The following is a 12,327-nucleotide window of genomic DNA, read 5'->3' on the forward strand; positions in this document are numbered from 1 at the left end:
TTACAATAGAAAATTGCATCATATTTAAGAACAATTTTGTCAGTTATGAACAATTTTGACAACTCAGTCTTTAAAAATATAATAGCTACAAAGCACATACCTGCACACTCAGTAGATTTCCTTTAACACATCAGCTTAAACTGGAATAATCTCAAAAATTTAAATAGGAAAACTTCTGCAACTCAGTTTCCTTCTCCCAATTATTTTCTGTTTGCATCTTTCTTACATCTTTATTTTTCTTTTTACTTCTCTTTTTAGATACTGCACATAAAGAAATAAAAGAGATAAATGCTTGCCTGAACATTTTGAAACGGATTCTTGTTGCCATAGGATTCACTGAAGTATGTGAAATCATCTATGCTAAGCTGAAAAACAAAGAGAGTAGGTTGGTGAGAAGGAGCCATGGCATCTCATTTAGGTACAGACTCGTGCTCAGTATTGGTGAGAAAAAAAAATGGTTTACGTACCCTGTCTTGCAGGAACAAGACGAGGTTTCTGGAGTTCTGGGTAAAAAGAGGTTGCAAGAATTCCATCAGCTCCTGTGCTGAGACAATGTGTCCTTTGTGCGTAGCAGGGCCTGGATTCCACTGAGATCTATAAAGGAATAATTTCCTTTTCTGTAAAATTTGCTGCCAATGATGATACCTCTTGTGCCTTTAAATATGCAGCAGCAGGTAATGAAATCATCATTTCTAGTTTAAGATCAACTTTGCAGTTCAGTTTACTTTCATTCTACTCAAGAGAAAAAGAACTTGCCCACATATGCCTGTGTTACACATCAAATTGACTGTGTTACAGTAAGAATGAATAGAGCTAATGTGTCTCTCTATTTTCTTGTTTCTGTACAACAGCAGAGTTGCATCTTTCCAAAAAAAGTTACCTGCTAAGTGTAATGAAGAAGAATATGTTGAAAACATCCAGAGAGAATTCCCAGAGGGCATCCTAACTCCCAAAACACTTTGCAGTGCTGGCAGATGAAGGTCAAGAGGAGTAGAACTCAGACTAGATCACAAGTTGTCATAAAGTAGTATTTTTTTATAAAATATTTGTTAGTAGAAGTGTCCTTTCAGTGCTATTGTAAACAAGTTTTCTCCTAAGGTTTTCATGATGAAGGAATCATTCTACAGCAGCTGCTCAGAAAAGCCACCTTCCCAGCAGCAGGAGCTCTTCTGAATGGAAGGACCCAAGGCACTCAGCTTACACTCTTTTGTGAACCTCTCACTATGAGGACGGGACAGAGAAATAAGTCATCTATTTAGTTTTGCTGCTACAGAAAACAGGCAAAACAAGAGGTGGCATTATTCTTTCAATACCTCATTGGGATTTTAACAGTACACAACATGGGTCTATATGGATGAAAATGTTTATGAACATTTGTATCCTTGGTGTTTTGACTAATGAAAACTGTCTGTGGAAAACCATGACCTTGATGCATAACCTCCCACCTTTACCCAGGTACACATCAGTTGCTAAGGCCTGAGAAAACAGGTATTCCAGACACTCTAACTGGTTCTAATTACAAAGAGTTGGATATAGGCAATAGTTGTGTGCTCTAGCATCAGCTATTATATGACTGCAACTTGATCAAGTTGAGATACAAATTAAATTTTCTAACCCAAAGCAATTTGCAAATGACCCTTGCACAGTAAGCTTTTATGAATGAGAACAACCTCTGCAGTCCTTTAAGATGGAGGCAGAACAGGGTTAATGAACACATAGGTGGGGTTCAATGTTGTTTTTTGGATAAAGAAAACCTATATTGCACTCCCAAGTCTTCCCTGTTAATTCCAATGAAGATTGCTGAAAGTGAATCGAAAGCCTCAAACTGCACCCATGGCAGAGATAAAACCAGCACGGTCCTGCAGCACCAGATGACACCTATCTCACTTCAGACTCTGGGGTTTGGGAAAGTGTTAGAGCAAACTCTGTATGTGGACAGCTCCTTCAGGACAACATGCTGCAGATGTGATAATTAAATTCCAGTAGACCTTTTGCCTGTCACTTTTTAAGCTTTAGAAATAAATCTTGCTGAGATGAACGAAATGGGTTTTTATTGGTGAAATTATCTGGTATTTTCTTAGTTTTACTCAGCATCTTCACTTCTTTGTTAATTTTTGCTTGGAAATCCACGTTAACATATATTTATGAATATAAACAACTCAGAAATTTTAACAGGCATGCCTCAACTTTTCAGAGAAGACAAAATTCACAATTTCAAAAAATTAAATAAAATCTTTAAAATGAATAGATTTGAAAACACAGAAAGTCCCAAAGATTTTGAAATGACTCTTCAGGAACTGACTTTCATGCTGACTTTTTGCCTTGCATGGCCACACCAAAATACTAATGATATTAAAGGAAAAGCAGATAAATCAAATTAAGAGATGATAAAAAATGTCTTGTGGGAAAGAAAATGACACTGAATATCTTAGTATGTTTCTTTTAAAAATAACTAAATCCATTTCATACCTAATCTTAGAAGAAAAAAATGAAGCTTTTGAGAGCTTTGGGGACTTGCAATTAAAAATAAAAGGTAACAGAAAGCACATCAAACAAAATGAAATTATGTGCAGCAGCACAATGGTAAAGGCTTTTGCTGTGAACTCAAAACCTCAGAAGTTTAATGATCCTCTTTTAAAGCATACTTGCTTCTAAGAAATTCCCTGTTCCTTGAAGCAGTTCTTGCTATCTAACCTTGAAAAAACCCTTTGTGACACTTTTTAACTTTCAAGCAGTAAACTTCAGTAACTTCATCATCATAAAAAACATCTACATCAGTTGGTTAATAATTCTATTAGAATGCAGCATTTGCCTAACACTTATATTCACAATATCATGCATGCATTTATTTTGCTTCTTTTAAACAATTTGGTGAGCCCTGTGCATGGCAGCTGGGAAGGCAACATCCTTCCCTGAGGGGGCTGTTGCTGTCCGCTCAGTGCAACAACATTCTCAGTGTGGTTCAGACAGGAAGTAGAACCATAGAAATATTTAGGCTGGAAAAGACCTCTAAAATCATCAAGTCCAACCGTCCATGCAGCACTGCCACGTCCACCTCTAAACCATGTGCCTAGTGCCACATCCATGTGTTTTTAGAACATTTCCAGTTGACTCAACCACTTCCCTGTTCCAATGCCTGACTACACTTGCAGTGAAGAAATTTTTCCTAATATCCAACCCAAACTTCCCCTGGCGCAGCTTGAGGCTGTTTCTTCTTATCCACACACTTGCTAGTTGTGAGACCAACCCACTCCTGGCTACAGCCTCCTTTCAGGGAGTTGTAGACACCAATAAGGTCTCACCTCAGTCCCCTTTTCTCCAGGCTAAACATGCCCAGCTCCCTCAGCCACCCCTCACAAGACTTGTGCTCCAGCCCCCCACCAGCTTCCTTGCCCAGTCAGTATGTTTTACTGGGTGCTTTACTGTGAAGTGCAGGGTGAAACAGAGATCTGTGAGTGCCACAGGTCACAGATACACTGACGATGTGCTTCCCTGAGCAGTCACCCAGCTCATCCCACTGCACTCATCACCTCAGTGACGGATGGCATGGTATGAAGCCGGCAGTAGGCCAGCACGCATATTGATTGCTGTTATCAACTGCTCACACAAAACCCTGTGCCCAAAGACCCACAGCCTTGTACACTCATCCCTGTGCCAAGTGCATCGGACTCCCCGCCACAGCACCACCGGGGCTCAAAATGACAAGCATCTCTGCTGATGGATGTGCTTTAATGTGTGTGCAGGGCCACACAGGTTTAAGGAATCTCATGGAAGCTTTAAGTTTGAGGAAACTTAAAACTCAACTGCTCTCTCTTTCCTCCAACAGTCCAACAATGCACTAAAGAAAGTGAGGAAAGCAAGCTTAGCTTGATATTTTGCTTCGTTCTTATAACTCACTGCTCTGACATGACAACAGTAAGCATACAGATTCTTCCCTGAACAGAATTCTTTCTGGAATTTGAGCAATTAGGTTTGATGGAAGAAAAGATTTCAAGACTTCCTGTATCTGAACCCGCCAGAAAGGCTGATGGGAAGATAACAAGACTTCTATCACTCTAACTCATGACCTTACATTTTTGCTTTGTAGCTGGCTTTGGAACTCTTTCCTACAAGTTATTCTTACTAGTTGTCTCTATCAGTCACCTTGTGATTACCATCTAAGAAATCAGATTTTCCCCTTCACAGCAGAAGTAAACTGGCACACAGAGTCTCCATAGGCATCCAATAAAATTACAGCTAAAAAAAATTTTCCCTTTTATGTTACACCTTCTTTCAGCAGATTTTTCAGTAAAGTCCTTGTAGTTTAGGAAAAAGTGCAAAGGTACTAATTGGCATTAACATCTTCTCAAAGTCACTTATAATCTCGGTTTGCCAGAAAAGGATTATTTTCCATATATAAGCACAGCATAAAAAAAAAAAGGAAGTAATATATTTTAAAATACTGTAGGCAAAAATCATTCCTAAAACAAACACGAGGGGGCAATCACAAAAGCTAATTTTAATGAATTTATTTCCTCAAACTCCTTTTCTTTATCTGTGGAGGGAAAGATATTCCTCTGAATATTGGTTCAAAATGGCTAAATCAAATTTCTTCTGTGTATCATATGCAAGAAGAGCCTTTCAATCTTTCCTGCTTCAAAAAACCAACCAGGGAATATTAGCTTAAAGGCTGATTTAGAATAAAGGTCAACTTTTCCACACCAAAGTTATTTGAAATTTATTCAGTGATGTATTCTTTTGTGAAAAACAGGACAGTATGACATACTGAGTTATTCCCTAGTTAAATTGAGAAAGAATGTTGTGTTTTAAAAAACACACACTTTTCTCCAAGTAGGGATCTGCATTTTTCTTTCTAGAGGAAAGAGGTTTTTGATTTACTAATATCTCTGTAAGAACTGATACCACACTTCCCTTTGCTTTGTGCACTGCATCTGTTTGTCAGCTGCAGGTTTCATCTCTATCTGGCATCTAACATTATCTTTAATACTATGATTACAGTACAGTAATAATGCATAAAAGACTTTAAAGTGTTACATTCCCTAATACAGCTGTCCTGAGATAATGGCTTGGCAAACTCTGGCTAGTTCTAAATTACAACAAAATGTAGTATGCTTCAACTATTCGATATCAAATCCTAACAGATACCCTGGGAAAGAGTGATAGACCAGTGAATCGCAATTTCTGTTGATTAATGAACAGCTAAACTTTTAAACCAGTGGGATATGTTCCTATGGAGTGGACAGAAATCCATTGGTAATTGCTGCAATTCTGTAGTTTCCAAAAACTCTTAATAGTAGTTTCCAAATTTCACAGGCCTGTAGAACACACACTGCAAACCTTGCATCTCTGTGAAGCACCAAGATGTAAAGCACAGAGTTAAGGGTTAGCAACCAACTTGCTGTTGGTGTTACTTTATTTTATAAAATAACAAAACCCTTCTTTTCAGTTGCTTCATTGACCTTCACCAGAACTAATTTTGGCCCCACAAGAACTTCTCGTTTCAAAATGCAAATATCATGGTAGGAGGAACACTTCTTCCATAAAAGGTTCTATTTCTGGAAACATGAAACTGTTTACCAGTCCAGTATACAGATTTTCTTGCCATAGATTTGTATAAACCAGAAAAATCTGCAGTAGAACAGGGAGTTAATTGCATCTTGATGGAAAGTTTACTTTTATGACATGGGATTTAGTGATAAGATCTTGTTTATATTTACAGCAGGTGTGTTTTTTATATAAACCAGGAAGTAGGACAAAGGAAGCACTGATGTTTTCTTGGATGCTTAGGACCACTTTTAACCTAAGAACAGTGCTTTCCAACATTTTTTCTGCTTTTAAATGCAGGGGTTAATACTCACATATGTGCCTGTCTTCCATAGTGGTGAATCACTAAGTATTTTGCATATAAAAATGCCTTGACATTGAGACATCCATTTTTTTTCTTCCAAGGGGAAAAAAAGTGAAAGCTACAAAATCAAACTTTTTTAAAACTTGCAGATTTCTATATGTAGAGTTTCAGGTTCTGGAAATGCATAAAAGATGAGGAAACATCATGGCAAAGGTGGTAAATAAGTGACCCATAGATTTCTGAAAACTTTTCATATCTAGTATCCACCTGAAACTACTGCATTGCCCAACCTGCCATATTTCTGGAAATCCCAAGTAATGGTACAAAATCCTTAAAGTGAGCATGAATAAAATTCCTGGTTGGACAGAAGAGGTCTACATCGGGTTCTTTCAAGACAGCTTCAAAGCCCTATTTCATAAATATACGCAAACCCCTGAATTTCATGTGTCTCTGGATCTGTCAAGACTGCAGTTGTTTGTAACAAGTGATGCATATACATACAGCAGTGTATTTAAGAACCTGTATTTAAAAGAACATTAAAGTGAAAAGCCAGGGTTCAGAAGTTAGGAAATGCAAGACTTAAAAAACTGCCACACAGTTTTTGGTCAGCTCCTTTTTTGTGTCACTGCCTTATGTTGTGGCTTTAAGTCAACAACATCTCTAACAGTGGAGTTCAAAGATGCCTTAGGGTGAATAAAGCACATCTACTTCAGATTTTTACTTTACAGAATTTATTTACTTCTTTCTGCTCAATGTAGAACACTAAAATTATAAATAAAAATGGGTAAAATCATCTGTTGGCTTGTTTGATGGCCAAGGTGCAAATTTATTTATTGGACAATTTCGTTGCCCAGAGCTGATTTACCACCATCGATGGCACAATATATTCTGTGCACACACACACAGAGCAGTAGCATAAGCAGGGATACTTTTGCTCGATTTCTTACCTCTGAGTTGACCAAAGCAGCATCGGCACATGATCCACTGCCAGAGAGGTTCTGAGCAGCACAGCAAGGGTGCAGAGCAGCCGGGCGGGAGCAGCAGGGCAGAGCCGAGTCATGGCTCCAGGCGAGGGCCTGCGGAACTGCCAGCTGCAGCGGGAGAGCCCGAGCGTGTGCACAGCTGCACTTCCCGCTCGGGCTGCTGCTGGCCGGATTCAGCCAGGCTGCGGGCTGGCGCTGCTCTCCAACAGCAGGGGGGTTTTCAAAACATGAACTTCCTTCACTTGAACTTGGGAGTCACTCGTATTTTTAATGCTTTCAGGTTTGTGGTTTAAGCAGCTCGTAAAACTCTCTGCAGTGAAAGCACTGACAGTTTCCTTTAACCTTCAAGTGCAGGGGAGAGTCGTGAAGTCCAAACTCCTGTCCTAAGCAGGCTGATAACAGTTACACAACTTCAAAATGGAGTTTACAGAAAAGTTTTCTGTACTGCACAAAATGTATTCTGCAGAACTTCTATCTTCTTCCCCTGCTACATGTTATCATGTCCCTCAGCTTAGTTTTTCACATGTATTGAGATCTGGCGTCACACATTTGGGTGTTGACAGGTTTGAAATCTGCAACAAACTGCAGATTCCAGCAAGAAGGAAGAGAGAGAGAAAATGGCACGTTCAGAGCCACTGAAACACAGAATTGTTAAGCTATCTTTAGCATGCAGTGATGCTATCCCAGAAATCAAAAATATCTAAAGTCAGGGGCAAATTATAATCACTTCAGAATGTGACATGACTTCAGTATTTCACAAGTCTCATGCAAGATCAAAATAGTCTTAGAGAATTCCTTCATGCCAGGAAGCAAATTGCCCTGACACACATTTTTGTGCCTGCCAAACACTGAGCTGTTCCTACACCTTGTGACTACATTAGGCAGCAGCAGTCTCAGCACGTGTTTAGCTCTGGGCACAAATGCCTCCTCACCATCAGAACAGGACATTAGAGATCATACACAAAAGAAGTTCTGAGCTATGTTAAAACGAGTTGTGATAAGGGAAAAATAAGGAAGCACAATGAAAATTGTACAAGAAGACACAAATAGAGGTCAGAAGACATGTGTGTCTGAATCTGAGCACATGTAGCTGGATCAGTTAAATCTATTTGCCTTAACTTACAGTACATTGTTATAGTGTGGTTGCCTAACATAAGGGAATTTGTTCATCAACTCAATCTGAAATCAGATTTCTGGGACAAAAACACTAATAATTTTGAAGACAGCAATAACACATTGTCATGTTCCTTTTCTTTTCCATGCTACTTTTACATAACACAGAATTTAACTCTTTAACTGTACTTTTTCCTCTGCTCCTCAGAGATATATTAGAAATCCTACCTCTTCTCTTTAACAAGCCAGTGTTTGTTCATCTGTTTAAGGGTGTGTACAGGTAAGACAGCAAACCAGACCACAAAGACACAGGTAGAAACAGAAGTACCTAGGCAGAATAAGTGAATCACAGAATTTCCAACAAAACTCAATTTTGCAGAAGGACAGTATTTGACGCACTAACCGATTCACACACTGTTGCAAGAACATCACCCTAGGCCCTATGTCAGATGCACAAATAGTCTGCAGGCGTGGTCACATTCAGAAGAGCCAGTTGGGTTCACAAATCACATGGTTTATTGAATGCAGCCTATATGGTTCTTTGGGATTGCTGGTGACAAATGCAGTAGCTGCAGAATATATAGCATTAACAGTAAGACTGCAATCACAAGTTTAATTTCCCAGGTCAATACTCAGCATAACTGAGGACCCAAGACTTACCAAAAGGTGCCCTTTTTGTGGAGGGCAAGAAAAACAAACCTGTCCACCTATCCCTTAAAATTTTTTGTCAAATTCTCATTCCCCAGTGAGGTACAAAATTGAGGTACATTTTATACCTTATTAACCACTATTGTGCAAAGCACTGTCAGTGGGATTGGGGTTAAACCCACCATTCTGTGCTGTTGTGTTGCATGGAATATTTCCTGGTAGGAGGTGTACGTGGTTTGTACAAAACATTTCTGGGCAACAAGCAGAACATGAGCACATGGTTTCTAGCCTCACTTCCCGTTCCTCCCCATGGCCGTGGCAACACAAACCACAGGACTCCACCCAGTTTCCGTACGTGTTCTGATCACCATCGGCCCCGTCATCACATACTGAGCTTGGCCGTTTCTTCACTGTTACAAGCTTCCAATACACACAAGTGAGATGCACAGTTGGTGGGTATACTCTGTATTCTCTGAATACACGCATTCCTTACAGAAACAGTCTTAAAACTTCTTGAAACAAAACCAGATTGTTTTCTCTCAGATTACCGTATCACTTATGAACAAACTTTTAGCTGAAAACAAACTGACTTTTCCTTTTTAATATTTTTCCACAAACCACAGCTTGGGAAAAACTGAAGTGAAGAAAGCTTTGAAAAAAAAGGAATGAGGAGAACCTATTGAGTGGGATTTTAATTTGCCTCACTAAGTAAATTTAGCTCACAAATATATCTGCATATATTTTCTCCTTCTTCACTCCTAAAAATAAAGGGTGTTTTTTTGCCAAATGGTAAGAAAAAATATACCTATTGCAAAGAGATTTTAACAAAAATATTCTTTCATTTAATTAAGATAAGACAAGATCAAAAGTGGTTCTTTTATCTGTGAGCAGGAACCTAAGCCCACTTTTTATTAGTGTCTGTTGGCATGCACAAAAGCGCACACAATTCACTGTTGCATTTCCACAGGGCTTTTTCCTTGAAAATTCATGTGTGATCTTGAGTCCAGGTTTAGAATTGCTTTATTATGAAGATTTTTTAAAATGCAAACCAGATTTGAAATACTGAAAATCAAACTACGGTGAAATAATTATGAAATGGCAGTTAAGAAGGAAATAATCTCTATTACCATGCATCCCCAGTTAACTAAATAAATTTTATTAAAAGCAGCTGTAATATTGACATACTTTGTATTTACATTCTATTCCTACCCATTTTTACATGCTTTCTTTTACAATTGTATGCCTATCACATATCATCTGTATTTCTTATCCTGCTGAAGTTGAAAGATGGGACTCATAAAAAATAATTGGAGAGAAAAGATGAAGATGATGGAAGCCTAATGTCTTTTGCCAATGCTCTTTAAACAAACAAACAAACCTCACCAAAACTCTCAACTCCAGAATTCTACATTCCTGATGTAAAAAATTTGGACTAAAAAAGAAGTGTGAATGATGAAGGTAAATTTAGGCCTGCAAGACATGCCAGAGATGACTGTTGTGATAAGGACACTTCACAAGATAAACTAGGAGCACTATCTATATATAGGTGACAAAAATAACTCCCATCAATTTTGCATGCAAATTTCATCCTTAGGCAACAGGTTTGGGAGCTAACATGGTACTACAGCAGCATATTAAAGAACTTCTCCCAGCTCAGCTAATAGACTTATTTAAATTTAAGCTCTTTAAAAATAAATAATAATTAAAAAAACCCAAGACAATGATTTTGGTTTTTATCTCAGTTACTATTAGTGTAATTTCCTATTGAAAAAGTACTTTCCCTATGCCAAATGGGAATCAGCAACTACTTTGCTACCCTCACATATTTAATTTAGAATCTTGCTTTATCACTGTTTGCAATAATTTTATTATCTATGAAGAGACCTAATACTTTGCTCATTTGGACATCTTTTTGCGGCAAGGAAGTGGAGAAAACAATTACTCTGAGTTCTTCCTCCTTTGAGATATAAATAGGGAAATTTACATCCTGAAAAAAGCATGGATTTTCCTCTTGATAGAGGGGAGGTAAAACACATGTGTTTCCTTGCACATTACCATACTAATCACTTGTGCATCTGGGAAGAAAGCTAGAACCTTTCCCTCTGGAAATGGATTGCCAGTGGTCTTGGAGGTGGGGAGAAGGCAAATTTTGATTGATGCTCGAAAACTCCTGCTCACAAGAATCCTGTGAAGTAAGAGAAGTTGTTGATTGGCCTTGTGTGTTTACTAGTGCAGAAGGAACCTTACACACCATACGGGCTGATCCCCTTTACCTGGGAGGGAGAGTCTTTGGGAAAGAACTGAGTCAATCCCAGCAACTCTCATCAGCCCTTCCGGAGTGTTTCAGGAGTATGGATTCCTCATGAGCTCAACCTCTAAGCTATGATTTAAGAGACTTGATAAGCTTATCACTTCAGCCACTTATCAGAAGTGAATGGAGGTTAGGATTTCACCTCACATTCTGTTCTTTGAAGAGGTACTGACACTTTGCAGTCATTTGTTCTCATTATCCTGGAAGGCTCTGCGCTCCAAAAGGCCCTTTTACCAACGGATTCTAAAACCATCTATTGAGTAACTCTAACAAGCAAAGATGATCAGCTGTGCTTTTAAAGAATTTACTCAGTTTTATTAGAAACTTAGGCAGGTCTAACCCTTTAGCTGAACAGTTTTCTTTTCCTGATAAAGTGCAATTACTTCTCCTAGAAATGGAGTATTTTTACTCTGACTCTGATATTTTCAGTTAGCTTTCCCAGTATTCTTCACTGTCTGATACAGAGAACATTTTCATTCTTCATACTTGTCCAGTACCTTTTTAAATGTCATATATAAGCTACATATAGAGATGAATCAATACAGTAACTATTAGAGAAAATTTAGAATTAATTCCTTCTCAAAATGCAGTACAGTTATAAATGCTATGGACAAAAAGCTGTAAAAAAAAATTGGCTTTAAATTCAGTAACAATATCAACAAAACATTTATAATAATCAAAATTAGCAGCTTAAGACCACTAACATGAAGGGTTTTATGCTAATTTCCATTATGATACATTTAAAAAAATACATACTATTTCAGTTATGTTGGTTTTACTTGGCTTTGCCCTAACAAATACCTCAGCTATCCTAAGTATTGAAAATACTTTTTCTATCTTGAAACAGCTCTCTTTCCATACAACATGTCCTAAAACTTTCCATTTCTATGCTTTCAAATGCCATTTTTGGACACTGATTTGAAGGATGACATTAGTTACAAGGCACTTATTTTGTTGAAAGCCATGTCCCAAATAATTAGTCAAGCATCCAACTCACTGTAATTCCAGCACAAATTTTTAACTATTTACACAAAATTTTCACAGTGTGGCTAAACAGCACTGCCAGGAAAGAGCTAATGGTGGTGGCGAGTGGAGTTTACATCCAGCTGGCAGACAGTCAGTGGTGTTCCCCAGGGCTCAGTACTGGGGCCAGTTCTGTTAAATGTCTTTACCAATGATTTGGATGAGGGGATCGAGGGCACCCTCCATCAATTTGCAAACAGGCTGGGCAGGAGTGTTGATCTGACAGAGGGTAGGAAGGCTCTGCAGAGGGATCTGGACAGGCTGGATCAATGGACTGAAGCCAGATGTAGGAAGATCAACAAAGTGAAGTGCTGGGTCCTGCCTTTTTGTCGGAACAACTCCAGGCAGCACTACAGGCTGGGGGCAGAGTGGCTGGAAAGCTGCCCAGTGGAAAAGGACCT

The 12,327-nt window shown here is 38.6% G+C and overlaps 1 protein-coding gene across 1 annotated transcript in view; it reads right to left on the minus strand.

Annotated features, from left to right (window-relative positions):
* Positions 1-7,010, minus strand: part of LOC125324491 (V-type proton ATPase subunit S1-like) — a 50,821-nt gene extending 43,811 nt beyond the window's left edge. Inside the window, exons 1-3 of the mRNA XM_048300423.1 lie at positions 6,796-7,010; positions 468-594; positions 297-365 (exon numbers count right to left, since the gene is read on the minus strand). Of these exons, the coding sequence (XP_048156380.1) occupies positions 297-365; positions 468-594; positions 6,796-6,908 (309 nt within the window). The 5' untranslated portion in view covers positions 6,909-7,010. The remainder of the gene's footprint in view (positions 1-296; positions 366-467; positions 595-6,795) is intronic.
* Between the last annotated feature and the right edge of the window lie 5,317 nt (positions 7,011-12,327).

The sequence above is a fragment of the Corvus hawaiiensis genome, chromosome 4 (assembly GCF_020740725.1).
Source record: "Corvus hawaiiensis isolate bCorHaw1 chromosome 4, bCorHaw1.pri.cur, whole genome shotgun sequence".
NCBI classification, from domain to species: Eukaryota; Metazoa; Chordata; class Aves; order Passeriformes; family Corvidae; genus Corvus; species Corvus hawaiiensis.